General features: G+C 38.1%; 2 protein-coding genes across 3 annotated transcripts in view; one reads left to right on the forward strand and one right to left on the reverse strand.

Moving 5' to 3' along the window:
- Positions 1 to 6,330: 6,330 nt before the first annotated feature.
- ccnh (cyclin H) lies at positions 6,331 to 12,092 on the forward strand. Its single transcript, XM_038269801.1, has 10 exons — positions 6,331 to 6,431; positions 6,649 to 6,773; positions 6,860 to 6,982; positions 7,079 to 7,152; positions 8,797 to 9,010; positions 9,109 to 9,272; positions 9,390 to 9,460; positions 9,560 to 9,665; positions 11,795 to 11,858; positions 11,946 to 12,092. The coding sequence occupies exons 2-10, from the start codon at positions 6,657 to 6,659 to the stop codon at positions 11,970 to 11,972; spliced, it is 960 nt and encodes a 319-aa protein (XP_038125729.1). The 5' UTR covers positions 6,331 to 6,431; positions 6,649 to 6,656; the 3' UTR covers positions 11,973 to 12,092.
- rasa1a (RAS p21 protein activator (GTPase activating protein) 1a) overlaps positions 9,923 to 19,946 on the reverse strand; it is a 49,075-nt gene continuing 39,051 nt past the window's right edge. For both annotated transcript variants that reach the window (XM_038269798.1, XM_038269800.1), the window contains exons 18-26: positions 19,586 to 19,728; positions 14,167 to 14,282; positions 13,997 to 14,083; positions 13,849 to 13,916; positions 13,671 to 13,759; positions 13,514 to 13,591; positions 13,201 to 13,335; positions 13,029 to 13,108; positions 9,923 to 11,212 (exon numbers count right to left, since the gene is read on the reverse strand). In XM_038269798.1, the coding sequence (XP_038125726.1) occupies positions 11,164 to 11,212; positions 13,029 to 13,108; positions 13,201 to 13,335; positions 13,514 to 13,591; positions 13,671 to 13,759; positions 13,849 to 13,916; positions 13,997 to 14,083; positions 14,167 to 14,282; positions 19,586 to 19,728 (845 nt within the window). In that variant the 3' untranslated portion in view covers positions 9,923 to 11,163. The remainder of the gene's footprint in view (positions 11,213 to 13,028; positions 13,109 to 13,200; positions 13,336 to 13,513; positions 13,592 to 13,670; positions 13,760 to 13,848; positions 13,917 to 13,996; positions 14,084 to 14,166; positions 14,283 to 19,585; positions 19,729 to 19,946) is intronic.

A 19,946-nucleotide genomic window follows, 5' to 3' on the forward strand; every position in this document is an offset into this window, starting at 1 on the left:
CTAAAATACAACATTATTACACGTCTCCGCACACTCAAGGAAAAATGTTCCCCTGGAACTTGTCAATGCATACTGAGTCTCGGTTATATTAGAAAAAAAAGATAGAAAAAAGGCTCTGAATCTTGCTTGATGGGACAGAAGTGTAGAAATAAGCTCAGGGGAAGACGAGTTTAAATTAAATTTGCAAAAAAGCTTTGGTCAGAATGGAAGAAATCCTCATGTGACTGGTGGCATAATGCAGATTTTAATTTTTGACTTTTATCTCCTGAAAATTGGGGAAATCACAGCACATCTCATAACTCATGGATTAGAGTATGGCATATTTTTGCTTTGTCTTGTTTTATTAAAAATAATACGCCTAACTTATACATTCCTTTTATGTGCTGAATGCACTGAGTTGGTAAAACCAGACTTCTTCCTATTTAACCTTCAGTTCTCAGGTGGTTGGATATATTTATTTCAGCCAAACAGGAAAATGACTATCCTGGCTGCTTGGTATTCACATCACATAAAGTGGGTCTGTGTTCTTTATTTAGTGCCGTACTGTACAGCTGGGGAGCTGTCCAGCATGTAGCGGCAGTATGCAAATGAGTCTAGATTTGAATGGAGTGGGAAGTAGACACAAAGCTCAATTAGAGACAGAGAGAGAGAAAGAGGCGGTGGGGGAGTGTCTGGGTGGGAAAGGGGGGAGGGGGGAGGAAAATGCTTAATGCCAACCTGAGCAAAACCAGTGTACAAACATGGTGAACCACAAAGCTGCATGCAAAATAGCCAGACATATTTCCAAATTTTCGAGCCTGTTTTTCTAGGGGCTCAGACAGCTCAGCTCTGCTTTTTATTCACACCGATCTAACCGAGCGGATCCACAACATCCGTATCACACCTACAGTCGACACAAGAACAGGTTTAAGGCCGACCACGGGAAACAATACTCAGACAAATAAAAAGCCAGAGAGGCGGCGGCCATTTTGTTCTTAGGTGTCATAATTGATGCCCAGCAGCCAGGACTGTGTATCACCTCACTGTCCTTGGAGGAGGCTCTCACCTCTTGTTACCGTGGCAACTGCAAATCAATTATGGAGGGATGTGAGCAGAATATGAATATTCACATTTAAAGAGGAACGTGATCAAGATTTTCAGTGTGAAAAACATTAACACCACTTCTATGTTATGCCGGTTTGCGTGTATGTGTGTGTTTGTGGTGGTGTTGGTAGGGGGTTATATAAATTTTGCTTTACTTGAATGGTTGTGATAGAACACAAACTTGCATCTAAATGTGAAGTACGAGGGATTTCCTGCATGATTAGATTCATTCTTTTCAAGCATTAATATGATGTGCATTTTAATTCTGTGCTACTGGTTTAATAATTTTTAGGTTTCACTTTTTGTTTTGATCCCAGCCTTTAACTTTTTGGGATATGTTTACGTTTTTTTCATATTTACAGACTGTAGGTTTTTTTTTTTTTTGTTTTGTTTTTTTCACCTGTTCTTTGAAAAATAGCCCAAGCTATTAAAACTCAGCTGGATGAAGATAATCTGTCATCAGCAGTTTCTAAATATTGCACAGATCTATCCAGGACCATTCTAACATAGAAATATGCTTTGATCCAAACCATTCTATTATAGGTGTGTTTAAGTTCCACCACGGCATGGTGTATGGCGTCACATTTATTTAAAAACACCCGCGAGCAAACTAAACATACTTGTTTAACTACTTCTGCCAATGGTTTATCTACCACAGCACAGCAAAATCACACATGCAAAAGAAACTGTTGCTTCAAAAGGAGAAAATTACTCTCCGTGCAAGCCAACTCCTCTTACGCGCACTCAGGATCGTGCTCGGGATCGCACGATTTTCTATCTAGTTGCCACGCTTGAGGACGGCTGCACTCTCGAAAGCGTCTTAGCCCTCGGACTGATTCCCACCATTATTTAGCTCGCAGGGGTTTTTGAAACATATGTGACGCCATTCTACCATGTGAACATTGTGTTTAGGAGCATGCGGAATGCCAGCCCTTTGACATACAGCGTTTTGCATGTAGGCCAGAATGTGTCATTGTGGACCTGCACCTTCCCTGCATATATTTGTTGTTTGCCATAAAAAACATGAGATAGAATTCTTTTTGCAATTCAACAACCACTTTCTAGTCATTAGTCCATTAAGGCCAAATGTATCTATGCATAAAAAGTAGTTATCTTCTCAACACATTTACCCATCAAAGATGAGGATCTCTGTGTCTTCTTCATAGTTACCATAGTCCTTTAGTTTTGTTGGAAATCCATGTGTTGGTATGTTTGCATTTGTGACTTCCATTTTCTAATGACTGACTGAAATGACCTAATGAGATGATCAATATTTAGGATAGTGTTGTAGAAACTAGCCTGCTTTAAATGTCTCTACAACTTTATCCTTGATCTGATTGTTGTGTTCCTTGGCTTCATTATCCTGTGTGAGTAACCTAAGTTGATCTCAGGCTACCTTTGTTTTTTAAGCTTCATTTTCCTTTCTTTTTACATGTATTTATAAACATATAATCATGTAAAACCCAAATACCACACACACTGGAGATCACAGTTGTAATGTGGCAAAATGACTATATTAAAGGCTATTTACACTTTTGCCTGGAAGTGATGCTACAGAAAGCCGCAAAGACAAATAGATGGATCAGAGGTATTATCATGACTTGGGCCATATTACTCCTATCAAAATGGCAGATAAGTGACATATTTGAGCCATTAGTCCCTTTCCTAAGATACATGATCCCCCTCGTCTCCCCCTCTGTTATTCAAATCATGATGATCATAAATAGTTAACAAAGCTGCACTATGTAAACGTTGATGCCTCACACAGCATCATCAGCAGAGTTTTAGCTGACTACTTTAGATCTTCAATGACCTGCACTGCAGTCATTTCACATATAGGTGAGGTTTAACAGTCAGGAATGCCGGGTGGCTTTCAGGTGATGGAGGTTACCTAATCAGGGGAGACTGATGACATATTCACTGTGATTAGCTATAAAATACTTGCAATCCAATGGATTAGGTGAGTTTCTCAAGTTTTCCTGTGCACTGATTTATTTGCATCATCAAATCAGCTGCTCTCCAGGTATGTGCAATGTAAGCATGGCGCATGGATCATCATAGCAGCAAAGAATACAACCACGACAAACAGGGAACAGAAAGAAATCTAGAACTATGGCACAGGGGGAAGAGCCAGAAATAAGTCATCACACACAATGAATTACGCCAAAAAGAAGTGGGCACATTGTGACCAAGAGCACGAGAATCCACGCACCCAGGCTTAGTGTCTGGGTGCGCGCGCGCGCGCGCGCTCACACAGTGAAATTGCAACGCTCTCATCAATAATGCATCGGCACTTCATGTTTATGCAATTCACAGGGCAGGCAAGCCCATGCGATGGATACGGTGCCATCCTGATCCACGCAGTACGCACAGGCTACAAGCCACACATCCCTACACAGATCAACCCCCCCACTCAACAAACACACACACAAGTTATCTCCACCGCCTGTGGAGAAAGAGATAAAGATTATAAAACAGTCTTCAGCACATACCTGTTAAGGCACAGTTTCTCTGTGATTCTGGTTTTTCTGCAGGCTCCAAGGGCTCAGGATAACGCGCGCACTAAGGCTGCGCTTATATGCAAATTAGCGGCTCTGGCTCAATGCAGGGGCATTTATTATTCATAAATTACTCATGTTTATGCAAATGATGGGCTGATACGGAAACACTGGTGGGGGTTGAGTGGCTCAGCCTAAACATGCTGTGTGATTCGATCGCTGTTGCGCTCAGCCATCTATGATCCAGATTCAAGCATTTGACCAACAGATATATTCATGAAGCAACTGCTGTACTCTGAACTTTTCTCTGGGTAGGATTGGGAGGGATATGCTCTGTAGCAGCAAAGGCTTGGCCCTGGGCCTTAGCATGTGGTCTTGCATTATGTATGCAAAAACAAAAAATGATGGTTTGTATTTCTTTATAACTCAATTTAAACAAAAGATGTATTTTGTATTGCAGAGTTTAGATTGAATAAACTGTGCAAGGAGATAGATAGATAGATAGATAGATAGATAGATAGATAGATAGATAGATAGATAGATAGATAGATAGATAGATAGATAGATAGATAGATAGATAGATAGATAGATAGATAGATAGATAGATAGATAGATAGATAGATAGATTACTGCAGTATTATTATCTTTGCATTCCACATTGCATCAAAATATCAATGCAATTCAGATACCAACTTGCACACTTTTTTCTATTAACCGTTCAGTCCCTGCTCTACCAAATGGAGATTGGAAGTTGACACGACATTAGTTAAAAGGTTATGCTGTTCTCTTTGCCTGTGTTTTCCTATGGGGTCAGATAACTATCAATGAAAAAGATATGCATAGGTGTCTTGATTTTTAAATGTAAGTCAATAAGCCAAAGTGACATTTTTTTATTAAAGGAGCCAGGGCGCATTGTTATGCGGAAACATAGTGACAGGACACTGTCACACTGATATACTGTAGGATGAAGTAAGAATTATTCTTTAGAGGTTTTCCGGGTGGAATTTAAAGCAGCTGTTTTAATTTAGCTCTCAAAATGATTTTTAAATCATTTATCATTCATCCTCCTCATTTGGCTTCCAGCTTCCTCACATAGCTGCAGTCTGCCCAGCCAGTTAGTCCACAGAGCTCTCTGTAGGTTCTTTTTGCTCTGGTGTGGGGTACCGTCCACTTTATTCTCTGCTGGGCATCTGGTTGTGATGTACCACTAACCTTCCCCCCTTTCTCTCTCATTCTGTGCAGTTTCTGTAAAAATAAATACAGGAATTTTGTGACATTTTGGATAATATAGACTTTTGACTTATACATGTCTTAATATCTGACTGTTTCAAATGTTTTACATTTTTTTTAAGTTAAATTGATTTTTAAAAAATTTTATTGAATATAGCAGATAGTAAAATCTAATTAAACAATGCAGAAATATGTCGCCCCTTTTCATGGATTTACCATATATGTCCTTTATGCATTATTTTGACAACAAAAACAGATGTATCTGGAACAAATGCTTTCCCTTGGAAGTCAGATCACTTTCACGGTTTTGGTTCTGTTTAAGTTTTCTTTTTGATTTTTCAGTGTCCTTTGATCCATATTTTCCTTTGTTTTCTAGTTTTATTGGTTTAATTCCTATTTTGTGGTGTTTTCTGAATGTATTTGAGTTCTCAGGTATTTCTTGTTTGTCCTTCTGCACCTTCTTCAGTCAATCAATCAGCAAATCATTAAACTGAGACACAACTTATTCTACCTAGTCTAGACCTTAACTGTATTGTTAAGATCAAGTGAACAGTTAGTGTGGCTTTTAAGATCTAAAATGCCTTTTTTTCACTGTTTTTTGTTGTTGTTGTATACTTTATGCTCTCTGTATTTATGTTAAAAAGCTGATATTAATGCATAACAGATCGTATGCCAATTTTTTCCCTTAATAATAATGTTTCTGTGTAACATAACATTGGTGCAACATTAGTAGAGAGTGCAAAGTTTGATGGTATGTGTACAACTGATGTAATAAAATAGGACATGTATACTTTACCAGAGCATGTGGATCCATATCTGATTTTTAGGTAATAAAATAGTGAGAAATGCTGGACTTGGAATTTTTAGCAGAAAATGTTTACAAAATGCAAACTGCACTTAAATTATAATTATTAAGAATGATAATAATAGTAAATGAAAATTATATAAAAGACATTTTAACTGAGGATACCGCGGAGTATATGCATTTCAATGAGACCTGATTATCAGAAAATAACCTTTTAAAATATAGCAACCATTATCTGTTAAACATATTTTTATCAAGCTCGCATCTAAATTGAAAATGTTTTGGTTCACTGTTTTTTGTATGATGAAATATTATAGTCATTAATGTAATGTTTTTTTTTTTAAGTGGCTAAAACAGAAAAAAAAAGCAACTCAAATCAGGGTGATTTAAATTGTTGAAGTAAAAAGAACCTATGTAGTTATAAACATTTATTTGAATTCATAAATTTTTTCCTAGTTTGCTTCAGCTTTTAGGATTTTTTAAAATTCCACACTACCAGCTTGTGGTTTTAATGCTCTATAATGCTCTTTTTTGTATTTCTGGACACCATCATACAATTTTATTATTGTGTATTGTTTAGAAAAAAAAATAAAGTTTTAGATTTTGTTGAATTGCTTTTTTATGTATTCTCTAGCTCCCACATGAACAATGTAGAGCCCTACATTATGGTAGCGTTGATATCAATATATTACGGTAGGATCATACGTCATCAATAAGCGACTTAGGCTGGCGTGTAAGAATGGCGACGTTCTAGGATTCGTGTGTTATGGTTACTTGTTTTTCTGATATAAAATAGAGACTTTAGCGTTTTAAAGGTAAGGCAGGTTGTCCGAACTTATTTCATTGTTTTCACTGCAAACTAACAGCTTTTAGTTGAGCGACGCGGAGCTAGAAACACGTTAATTTCTGGATGTTGTGACTAAATCTGAGCTGTTGGTTTGCTAACATTCATATGTTTTTTGTTTATTCCTGTAACCCCCCATTCTAATGTACATATCTTTCGTGTTTTTTTTTCTCATCCCTTTGATACAGGGGGCACCATGTTCCACAACAGCTCACAGAAGAAATTCTGGACTTTTAAAAACGAGGACGAGCTTGAGAAAATGAGATGCATGGCCAATGAAAAATTCCGTAGAAAGGCACTAGAGAGTGGAAAGGTAAGGTTAGACATCTGTACACGCAAAAATAATATTAAACGGTTTGATGTGCGGCTTTATCACTGTTTTATGATGTGATTAATTAGCATGCTGTCAGTGAGGCTCTGTTCTTGGAGCGCTATGAAGAGGACGCGGTGTTTCGGCACTATGAGAGGAGGCTGCTGGACTTCTGCATTGCTTTTAAGCCTGTGATGCCCAAATCTGTGGTGGTAGGTTATCTGCCTCAGATTTACGCAATTCAACCTTCACACACACACACACACACACTAAAAGCCAACTGAACTGCATGTTTCTACCTTTTGCAGGGTACAGCTCTAATGTACTTCAGGAGATTCTACCTGAACAACTCAGTCATGGATTATCACCCCAGGATTATCATGTGAGTGCTGCTAATTTAGGAAAGCAGTTTGGTTGGAAGGGATTAAATTATGTTCCTTTTAAGAAATATATCTGCTTTTGATTCTTAGCGAAATTTTATTTCCATTTCACCACCCTTAATACTGGTATTATTGTCATCTTGTACAGGGTTCCTGCAGATCCTTAAAAAGCCTTAAAAGGCATTGAATTCTTGAACATAAAATCAAGGCCTTAATTGGTATTAAATGTCTGAAATCACTAATCTTAAAATTGTTACCACACCATAAATAGGATTTTAGTTTTGTAATTCATATCAAACAATTTTTCTTACATCTACTTAACCGCTCGCTGTAACCATTATTGGTTCATCCCTATACCAATAAAACAATAGAAAAGATGTTGCGGCCGGACCTTGGGATGGTGTGCCAGTAACTTTTTATCTGGACAACATGGGGAAGTTTTAAATTCAATGAAAAATAGGCCATCCAAGAGTTTTCTGCATGGCTGAAACCACTTACAGGGAATGTAGATGAAGCACGATGGGAATCAAGGCAGTGGAGACACGTGCGAATCGTGAAACTCAAAGCGTTAACATTAAGTTATGGAGAAGCAGCAGATACTTCTCCATTCTGTTCCACCCTTGTCTCTGCAACGCCTACACAGCATCTCTCACATCACCAACAGAGCCAGTAGCACTAAATCTTGAGATTTAGTGCTACTGGCTAAATTTTTATTTTTAGTGGCATTAAAGTCTTAGGAACCCTGTTGTAATTGGTTGTCAGGATTAGTGGTTTGATCAATGTGCAAAGAGTTTAGTGGGGTCATGAAATAGCTGCACCCATTTTAAAATGATGTGTTCTACATAGATGCATACTTAACGTCATGATTTGGAGTTTATCATAGGGACTGAATGAATCACAAGCTACTATTAGTGTAACAGGGTAATAAAAGAATATGATTTATTAACTTTTACAGAAACATTTAAAACATAAGTAAATAGATTTATCAGAAAAAAAACACTGGAATCTTTTTGTAAAAATATTTTAATTTCAATATATTCTAATTTATTAACCAATGCATTTGTAGCGGTCTACAGCATATGATTGTTGAATAAATATTTGCTAAAATGCAGTATAAACACCTGTTAAAAGAAGTCAAACTGTTGCAGCTCCTTTTTGCTCTTCAGTGATTATGGCTAATAGAGGATAAGATGTGGATATTAACTTAGACTGCTTGGATTAAGGCTCTAGTTGGCTGATTTACAGACAGGCTTGTAGTAGGCTATTGTAGTTTATAATAATCGCGAGCTTAAAATGAATGTATGAGGACGATTTTTTAATTCAGTAATTGTTACTTTCATTTGACAGAAAATTATTTTAAATCACTATAAATCTCTCATGCAATACAGTGGCTTTTGTGAAATTTTTAAAATGTTTTTCTCACCTCCTTCCTTAGATACAATCATACTAACATGTTTTCCTTTTCTATAATTTTGCTCTGTCAAATGTTATCCCGCTTTATCTTTTTAATTTGCCCCGGTTTGATTTAAATCTGACCCTAAGGTTGACTGGACTAAATCTAATCCAGATTGTTTTTATTAAGGCCCTACTTTAAAATGTATTTAGCACCTTTGTCTCACTTTTTCTTGCATTCCTTTTTGTTTCAGGCTAACATGTGCATACCTGTCCTGTAAAGTGGATGAATTCAACGTGTCCAGTACCCAGTTTGTTGCAAATCTCCTGCAGGAGACTCCAGCAGGACAGGAGAGAGTCGCAGAGCAAATCCTAGAGTACGAACTACTACTTATTCAGCAGCTGAATTTTCACTTGGTGGTCCACAACCCCTACAGACCCATGGAAGGTCTTCTTATTGACCTTAAGGTGTGTGTTCTTCCTCTTATTATTTATGAATATTTTCCAGGAAATCATCTAAAATTTAATAAGGGTATTTAACTAAATAACTTATTTTCTCCTCTCAGACTCGATACCCAACACTGGAGAACCCGGAGTCACTGAGGAAGAGTGCTGACGACTTCCTTTCCCAAGCAGCCTTGACGGATGCAGGACTTCTGTTTTCTCCATCCCAGATTGCTCTGACATCTATTCTGAACAGTGCTTCTAGAGCTGGTCTCAACATGGAGAGGTAGACCACTTCTCATCCTACAGTGATCAGACATTTACGCTGAAATGTCATTTAAGGCAGCAATAAAATATATATAAACCAGTAACTGAAAGTTCTTTTACAATATCTCCCCTCTAGCTATCTAACTGAGTGTTTGGGTCTGAAAGAGGACAAAGAGACACTTTCTAAGCTGTATGAATCCATGAGACGTGAGTGAAACCTACCTTCCCTTTTTCCCCACAAGATGGCGATGCTGAGCTGTTTCACAACCACTTCTGCTCTGATTTGGGTGTTTTGTCTCTCTGTAGGGATGAAAACCCTGCTGAAGAAGTATGAACTTCCCAAGCAGGAGGAGCTGAGTTTTTACAAACAGAAGCTGGAAAGAATTCATGCTGAATTTGCTACTTCAAGCAAGTAAGGAAATAAAGAAAGTTCAATTTGTTTCTGTGCTTCCTAATTGTAGAATGTGTAGTCAAATGTTCTATCCTATAAAAAAATAAATAAACAGGGATGGTTATTGCTTTAGTATGATTTACATTAAAAGTGGCATCTGCATCACAAGGGTTGCATAAAATAGTCAATTAATATCACTAAATTCTTTGTTTTATTAAGTGTTATCAGTTGTATTATTTCCCCAAACCATGCCCATGTTAATAATTACAGGTATTCGGTTGTCTGTAGTAACAGATTTATTTCAGTCAGGTTGTATCTAAGATGCAAAAGGTTCGAGGTTCAGTCTTAGGTAGAAAAATAAAAAGGAAAACATCATCAGCTGTATGAAAAACAGAGAAGCCACAGCGCTACTCTAATCATTCACACCATAAAGCATTGCCTGATACTGGTACAGTTGCTGACTTATAGGCTTAGTGGTTGTGACTTGTCACTTTTTTTTTTTTTTTCAGTGGTTTGCTAACACTTGGTGAGGTCCACAGTATCTTAAGTGCAACTACAGTTTGCTGTTTGGTAAACGTTGGAGCTACGGCAGGCACAGATTCTGAGTCTGCAGCGGCTCAAGGCAGACCTTTACGACTTCAGAAAGCCGATAAACCTGTGTGAGGCGTGACTGTCAGGATTGAGCTGTATGAGGAAACAGTCGTAGCAAAGTTGTGAGGAAACGCCTCCTGTGATGGCGGCAAAGTTGGAGGAAAAACTGCAATTATCGAAAGCTGTTTTCTTTAAAAGGCATAGAAGGAACAAAGGTGATGGTTTGTTAGAGCAGCATATATGTAGGCCCATTTTATATCAGGATCAACACATGCACAGGTTCTAGGTATGTTAAACAAACATGTAGACCTCTCAGCACTGTTCTGCTATGTCATAAACAAGCGTTTCCCTACAAGCCTAAATACAGAACATAGAAAAGCAGTATATAAAAAAAAAGAACAGGTTGAATACGTGCTGCAAGGAAAAACAAGTAGTGTCAGTAACAATGGTTTGGTAGCTTAGAAAAATCTGGTGAACGGGTGGTGAGTAGAAAGGGAATTAAGGCTTGTGTTGTCTTGGAAAGAGGTGCTATGTTTACTCCCTGATGAGCAGAAATCGCTGCTTCAGTGCTTTGGATTTTCTCCCCTCCGACGCATTTCCCATAGAGGAGTCACCAAACAGGAGGCCTGTTCGCTCTGCTTCCCTCCCTTAACTGCTCAAGACTTGTGAGTAAGTGATAAACCAGGATAAAATGTCAGATTTCCACAGTGCAGTCAGAGTGAATCCTCTCTGCAAGGTTTCCCGACAGTTTGACGGATTTGGATTCAAAAAAGGGCTTTGGAGAGACGATATGCAGGACAGTGACGTTGCATTTGTATCGCCACACGCGCACAGTAAAAACTCGCTCAGAGTCCTTAATTTCCCCGACTCGTAGAATGAGGCGTCACTTTGGCTGCAGGATCTGATTACAGGCGGAAAGCCATTAAACTCACATTACCTGGATGGCAGCAGCTAGTGACATGATGGTGCACTCTGTCCTGTAAAATAAAATAGACATGTTTGTGAAAGACACAAGCTGGACTCACATTGAGGACAGCTAGTTGCAATGTATGGGGTTTACTAGGCTATATGACCATGAAGATGGGGAGCAAACTACTACCGGGTGAAATATGGTGGACCAAAAGTGCCACAATTCAATACATTTAAAGTTTTGATAAAATTACTAGACAAAAAGTCAGTTAATAAAAAAAAAACTGTTATTGTATTTTGCAGTTTCAGTGCTATAAGTGCTATATTTTGTTTTTTTATAGTTGTATGTTAAATCTTAAAGATGTAGGCAAAATTGGACTTGCTGTTCTACTGGAGGATCAGTGATAACTGTTAAATCATTCTGTAATTGCATTTCAGGAAAACAAAGACAAAATTCATTATTATTTTCCAATATCTCAGAAGTTAAAGAGGCATCTATAGTTAAGATGTATCAATGTGGCACATTTGGTATGCTGTAGATTTATGGACGCTTAAGACTTCCTAAACAGACACGGAACATGAAGTAGGTCGCATGTGGTTTTAAGAGCCTTTACTACTGCTTCTCTTTACGAACATGACCTTTGTTGCAGCAAACGGAAGCGAGGATACGAAGAAGATGGCCATGTAACAAAAGAACCTCGTTTAACCGAAGAGGTTGGATATTTTTTTCCTCATTTTCTAATATCAATTTAAAAATTTCCACAGGAATTTTTATTAATCAGCGATTTTATTTAATTTCAGGACTGGACTGATGAAGATCTCATGTGAGCTTCAACCTGTTCAAGACTCCAGTATTTTAGAAAGAGATTCAGTATAAGCCCCAAATTAAATGTACATTAGTGGCTTTTTTTCTTCTTTTCCATTGAGAATAAAGATATTTTTTCTATATTTTGTCAGAAGTTTTCTTTAAACATAAGTGCCACATTATCAATGTACGTGTCAAACTCTGAGGGCACAATAAAAGACTCCATAATCTACTTTACAAAAACAGTTTAATAAGTGCATGCATGTCTGTTATACAGTCTGTATTTAAAAACAAAAATACTGCTGTAAACTTTGTATTTTACTTGGTTTCTTTGATTATGTGTTCTGTCTGGCAATGGGATGTTTTTAAACAGAAAAAGAAGCCATAGCCAAATAATCAAATATAACTGATACAATTATGACAAAAAAAAAAATCAGCTTATCTCACATATACTCATGATTCCAGCAAGAGAATTTATTAATATAAAATAACCAAAAGTTTTCTGCAAGGCTTTGAAACAAAGGGATGTTTCTTTCAGCGTTTTGCAGATATAGTCACCTTAAAATTAATCAGTAACTAATTACAGTATAAAAAGCATCATTGCTCAGAATCCAGTTTACCATTAAAGTTGTTGAGAGAACTAGGCTTCTTCATGTCAGTTTCCTCACACCAAGTTGAAAGTAGCGGACCATAACTTTGGCAATCTGTGCCCTTAAAGCACAGCAGGTAGAAGGAAACCATATACACTCATATTTGGTCCTTATGTTGAATGAATGTAATGCATCACAGTTATGAACAACGTCCAACGAGGAGAAATGAAGCAATCAGTCATAGATGCTTTTTTTTTTTTCATTTACTGTTTTTAAGAGCCAAGTTGATCAGATGCTGCGGTTGCATAGTTCTCATGTGTAGAACAAGACAAGGATGATAGATGAGGATGGGTGGGTCTATCGGACGAAGACATGATGAGAGTAGTTCCGCTGCGATGAGGGAAGATCATGCTAGGTCTCCTCGGGGCGACCACTGGGTGCAAAAGGAGGAGGAAATTGGGGGGGGGGGGCAACGGACTGCAGTACTACCTGTTGCTGTTGGACATGGCGTACTGAGCCTGCTTCTGCTGGAGGAGCTCTGTGATGGCCAGGAGCTTTTTCAATACGTGCTGAACAAACAAAAAAAAAAAAAAACAGATTATCATTTCTAGAGTAAAAAAAAAAAAATGTGAAAGTAAAGCTGTTCCTCTTGGTGTCTGACCTGCTGCGCTCCCCTTTCGTTGCTCAGAGTGCGAAGCTCATCCGAGTGCGTGGCACAGACCTCGTGCAGGGCGGCCAGGTCCCGCGACAAGTCTGTCCTAAAGAGCTCTGGTTGTTCAGGGAGATCAGGGACGTTCTGCAAACAATCATCATTGTCTATTAACTATAAATTTAACATTTCCCCAAATTTCACAACAAATTATTAAGAAGATGATCTCCACATAAATTCATTTTTAACTTTATTTCACCTCAAAGAAAACTGGACAGCTTTACTTCTGTATGACTTTACATAGAAAAAAGAAAATGAGACTCACTCCTAACTCATCCAGAAACATTATCATTCTATGCTTGTTGTTCTTAATAAAGGGGTTAACACCCTCCATGTAGGGTTCCTGTGAAGCAGAGAGAAAAAAGGAAATATTACTATTGCTCAAAAGCTTAAATTTAAGTGCAACTGGAGAAGTTTCGGACCTTGGCACCGAATTCAACCAGGTTGGCCAGATTCTGAACAGACTTGGCCACAAGTGTGAGAGTCCTGGCTGCTGTTGGAGATGGGGGGTCTAGGAAAAGAAGAGGAGGGATTAAATGGATAACTAGCAGCCTTCTGATGCTAGAAACCGAAAACCAGTGTTTGTGAAAAGCTGCTTACCGGCAATGATGTTGAACATTCTGGGGTTGAGAATGGCCGGGCAGATCAGCCGTAGAAAGACGAAGCCACTGGAAAAAGGAAAGGATTTGTTTTGGTCATGTAGTTTGTTGGACTGCAGCGATATCTTATCCTGGATTTCTCTGCATACCTCACAACCCTTGTCCGCATGGTGTTGTTGCTGGGGAACTTCCGTTGAACAGACTTCTGCAGGCAGCCATAGATGAACCTTAACGTCCTGGTGAAGCAGATAGAAAATGGATTATTGAGCTGTAATGTCACTGAGATATGACACAGCTGTGTACTAGTGTCTGATCTTACGGTGGCAGGATGTCCGCAGCAATGAAGATCTTCTCCACAAGCTCAGACAATATGTTGAGGAGATGAGCCAGGTTAGTACTTACATCTTCATTCTTTTCCAGTTTGGAGGGATTTAACTAAAACAGAGGAAAGTCATAGAAAAGTTATCCTAATGCTTTAGTACTGGGGTAAGTTTAATCACAGGGTCTTGAAATAGTATTCAATCCTTGGGATGTTTTCACTTTTTGTAAAGTTACAACCATTTCTTTTGGTCTTTTATTTAGATTTTTTTATATAACAATGCAAAGTATGGCAGAACAATCATAATTTTCCTTAAACACCTTTTTTTCTGATTTTATAGATTTATAGATATTTATAGCATTAAGATCCTTCATTTATTACACATTCTGTGTAAGGGTCAGGTATAGCTCAGACGGATTTAACAGAGAGCAAATGACCATCAACGTTGAGGTAATTCTTCATATTTACTAGGGCTGCAACAACGAATCGATAAAATCGATAAAAATCGACTTTTAAAAGCGTTGGCAACGAATTTCATCATCGATTAGTTGTGTCACGCGATTAATGCGTCATCCGCCGCCGCCGCCATCACATCCACTTGACTGAAACGGGGGAAGAAAAAAAAAAATATGGCAGAGCGAGTCAGCGCCCCAGGTGCAGTGTTGCCAACTCAGCGACTTTTCAGACCCTTCCAGCGACTATTTTTCAAAAAAGCGACTAGCGACAAATCTGCCGACTTTTTACCGTGTCACTGGCGGCTTTTGGAGACTTACGTGAAAGCATATATCGTTCCTACTCTGCCGTGGGGCTATTTTTATCTCTATGGTTGAGTATTTTCTCAAGTAGCAACTTTAACTGCTATACTTTCCTTTCTTAAAAGGCAGAACTCTTCTAGTCTAAAAAAAACCTCATATATTAAAATGGGGGGACCTATTGTTTGAACCCCTTAGGGGCTTTTAAAAACAAAAATGTCTTTTTTTGCACTTTATGAAACAAAGTAGCCTATATTTTGTGGATGTACAGCTACATTTCTCATCTAAGTTTGCGTAGTTTTAACACAAACATTTATTTTTCATATTGCACCAGTACAGTTAATGAGCAACCTGTACTTGTGTGCTTGTTTTTTCTGTCTGAAATGTTTATTTTGGAATAAAGAGGTTAATATAAAAAATATTTTTTTACGATTCATCGATTAATCGAAAAAATAATCGGCCGATTCATCGATTTTTATGTCCAGCATAAGGTACAGGCTTCTCCTTTTTCTCACTCCTGATTTGATCAAATAGCTTCCGAAGAAGGTGGTAAATAGTACTTGACAGAGATGCTTCAAACATTTCCCAGCATTTTCTGCGGCTACTCGGGCTGAGTTGTTCATTGTGTTCACATCTCTGTTTGTGCAGGGTGAGACTTTGTGCTGTTAGCAGGTTTTTAAATCAGGGGCTTCTGGTTGCTTTCAGTACAAAGTTAAAACTTGGCTCCATGAAGTGCATTAAAAAACAAAAGCCTTCCCAATCTACCGTGTTTATTACAAGTAGGGCTGCAACTAACGATTATTTTAAAAATCGATGAATCTGACGATTATTTTTTCGATTAATCGATGAATCGGACAAAAAATATTTTTTATATTAACCTCTTTATTCCAAAATAAACATTATAGACAGAAAAAACAAGCACACAAGTACAGGTTGCTCATTAACTGTACTGGTGCAATATGAAAAATAAATGTTTGTGTTAAAACTACGCAAACTTACATGAGAAATGTAGCTGTACATCCACAAAATATAGGGTACTTTGTTTCATAAAGCGCAAAAAAAGACATTTTTGTTTTTAAAAGCCCCTAAGGGGCTCAAACAATAGGTCCCCCCATTTCAACAAATGAGTTTTTTTAGACTAGAAGAGTTCTGCCTTTTAAGACAGGAAAGTATAGCAGTTAAAGTTGCTACTTGAGAAAATACTGAACCATAGAGATGAAAATAGCCCTGTGATTCAAATTATAAATTGTATTTGGAATAAAAATGAGAGAACTAGGGGTGCTAAAAAACACATCCTCCAAAGACAGATATTTACATGGGAATGTGGCATATAATTAATTGACATATTACTGATCTTGCTGGATTTTATTCTGCTTTACTTCTATAAATTGCAGGATCATCTTTACTTTATCTTTGCCAGAAGATTTAAACTTTAAAAGTCTTGCCCTCATAATTTGCAAGTTAATTTATTTATAAAGTAAATATAAACGCTGCTTAAGCTAATTCAAATGAAATTAAAAGTAAAATAAGTAGCCAACCTTATCACTGTCTGTAACCTACTAACACGGTAAGGAAAGCATCAGATGAGCTACCTGAGAAACTAACGTTACGTTTCCCCCACTTTAAAACCAAACAAACATGGTGGTTCCGTGCCATGTTAATTTCTTTTGAAAAAAGTTGCATGTTATCACTTTTCTCGCTTTACAAAGCGCAGGCTATTTTAATTATTGTGATCAATTTGCGCCGTCAATCCCGGTGCATGCGCGCTTCATTTGCAGTCTGGACGCTGAGGCTGACTGCAGCGCTGAGAGGGACTCCTGCGGGAAAACGCGGTTGGGGTGGGGGAGGCGCCCCACGGCAGAGTAGGAACATGCATGCTTTCACGTAAGAGTCTCCAAAAGCCGCCAGTGACACCGAAAAAAGTCGCCAGATTTGTCGCTAGTCGCTTTTTTGAAAAACATTCGCTGGAGGGGTCTGAAAAGTCGCTGAGTAGGCAACACTGCACCTGCGGCGCTGACTCGCTCTGCCATATTTTTTTTTCTTCCTCTTTCAGTCAAGAGGCAGTGATGACGGCGCGGCGGATGACGCAATAATCGCGCGACACAACTAATCGATGATGAAATTCGTTGCCAACGCTTTTAAAAGTCGATTTTTATCGATTTTATCGATTCGTTGTTGCAGCCCTAATTACAAGCATGTCTTTTTCTATTTACGAATGTGTTGCGCGATGTCCTCCTCTTTCCTATCATCACAGCTTTACCTTCTGAGCACATCAGAGAAGTTACATTGCTCTGCATGGCTAAATGTGTTAACCTGACAACAGCCAGATGCATGTCTCGCTCCGCCTAGCTCCACTCACATACATCTGGGACACCGCTCATTGAAAGTGATTTCCCAAACCGAATTTATGGTCTGGCCAATCAGGACGCAGGGCGGGTGTGTCCTGGATGTGACGTAGTGGAGAAGCGAGTTCTGTAAGTCGTTCGTCTATACTTTTTTGGTTGGCTTCTTTTTTTTAAATAAGTCTGCTGTGCACAATGTTGCCTTTTATCCGCAAATTTTCATGGCACAAACGACATTGATCATTTACCGACATTGTGCTGATTCCACTGTTGCTATATCCAAGATGTCGGCTGTTCTGTTTTGTTTTTTTCCTGCGTAGCTCTCAGCGTCACGGGTTAGCTTCGGTGTGAGTGGTTGAAATAGCACGTCGATAAAGATGACAGACAAGTGGCTTTTCCAATCATATGCAAGGAGTTTTGATAAGGCCCAGCCTTCAGTAAAGGCAATTCCTATGGCAGTGTCCCAGATGTATGTGAGTGGAGCTAGGCGGAGGGAGACATGCATCTGGCTGTTGTCAGGTTATAAATGTGTGGCATATAGGAGTTATTAAAGTAGTTTATTTGGTGTTTGTATAAATAAACAACAATGTAAAGTTCCTTCTGCATCCTAGTTGCCATTAAAGAGAGTAAATAATGCTGGTCTGGACTCTGCTCTAGCATGCTTCCATTCTTGCATTACTTCTCTTGCTAATACCAATGAATCTCTGGTTGAGAAGAAACAGCGGTGCCCTCTAGTGGACGGCAGTAACATTAAAACACTGACAGAATCAGAGTAAATCAGAATTTAGATCATTTTAATCTTAAAAACTTAACCGAAAGTCAATCATCAAGTTTTAGCTTTTTCTCCACATTGAGGTTCTATTCCGAACATACGGCCTTATGATCAATCGGAGGCAGTTCCACACGCTGAACCAGTTATATATGATACATCTGACAAAAATGATTTTATAAATGGATTTTTTTTTAAATAAGGCATTTTAATGCCACAATAATCACATTTAATGATTTTTAATGCCAATTAAGGCCTTAATTGAAAAAAAATAATTTAATAACTTAATGATTTTTAATGACCTGCGGAAACCCTTTAACAGATACTGTCATACACATTATCTACTTTAAGGATTAGTTTAGTAACTTCAATGTAAAAAATATAGATTTGAAAAAATATTTTTTCTGCCTTAATTTACTTTGGAGGGATGTTTATGTAAATGTTTTTTTTTTTTTTTTTAAGAATCTAGAATTTGCACATTCCCTTTTATTTTTGTCTAATTTTAAATTATAAAGTTAGATGTAAAACAGTTACTATCTGTGAATCAATACTTAAATCTGATTAATGTGGCAGTAAGCAGTTGTGCTAAGATCCAACATGTACTTTAACGCACTTCAATGATGCTGCATCTTCCATAACAGTCCAATCACTTTAGAAATTAGTTATCTTCTCTAGTTCTAAGCAGGTTCTTTATGCAGCTTTATCTTTTCTATTATTGAATAACTCTGTGATGACAGACTTCAGACACATGGTTTGGAGTGGGCCATTTGTGCTGTACGAGTGCTGCTTGGTCAATGTGTGAAGAGTCCAGAGAAACTCAGCAGGCTCTCACCCAAAGGTTGCAAACAGATGGAAGAACCTAAATTAGCATTTCTACATGACGACTACAACACTACCTCTTCTATTTCCACAAAAGGACCATCGGTGACGGTGACTCGCCAACAACATGAAAGTGGACTGGCTGGTGGGCTTTTAAGTCCTAAAATCATTTTTTGGCTGTTAAAATCTAAAAAGACAAATCTGTCTTTTTTTGTTTTTCTTTTCTTTATCCACAATTGTCATATTGTTAATTGTTTTTCAGCCTCTGATGTCGAGGCTTGAGGCTAAGTGTAAAAACTGGACAGAACAAGAAGGACAACAACCTCAGTAAGTAAGGGTCCTCTGCTCTTTTAGGGTTAGGATATGATTAAGGAACCCAAACCTGCTTTAGACTTTTAAAAATATTGAACCCTAAACAGTCTGATTCCCTCATTTAAAGGCCTTCACAGAAAACGTCTCTATGTCGAAATGAAGGTTGATAGGTGACTACTTGAGGTGGTACGTTGCAGTTATTTTTATGTTTAATGGGGACTAAATTGTAAATGGCAGTAACTTGTATTTGTCAATCACATAAAATCCAAATTAAATAGTTTGATTGTTTGCAACAGGAAAAAATGAAAAAGGGTGACTTCCATTTCAAGGCATAAATGTTTTCCACTATAAGTTAGTAGACAACACATAAAAATTGTGAAACTATATGTTACAGCAACTTCAACAAGAGCTTTGTTGTACTGTACCTCACAGGACTGCTTGCTTTCCATGATTTTGAGGATGGTGTCTTTTAATGCATGGTGGATGAAGGGTGTGGCTGTAGCCTTCATGTACTGCTCCATGAGCGTGCTGGCCAGCGTAGTTGCTCTGAACAATGTTGTTGCCTCATCTGGTGAGGTCGACAAACGTAAAATATAACACAAACTGCAGTAAATGCTCTTACATACATTCCTCTATTTACAAATTGTGCAACAAGCTGCAACATAATGCAGGGCTATGTATCGCAAAGCAGCAACACAACTTGTGATAGCATGCCCTCAGTTTGAATCATCCCTTTATATTCATCCAAATTCCTGAGGAAGGAGGTAAACCATTTCTGGGATCTAG

The sequence above is a fragment of the Cyprinodon tularosa genome, unplaced genomic scaffold (assembly GCF_016077235.1).
Source record: "Cyprinodon tularosa strain WSP-4 unplaced genomic scaffold, ASM1607723v1 ctg74, whole genome shotgun sequence".
NCBI lineage: Eukaryota > Metazoa > Chordata > Actinopteri > Cyprinodontiformes > Cyprinodontidae > Cyprinodon > Cyprinodon tularosa.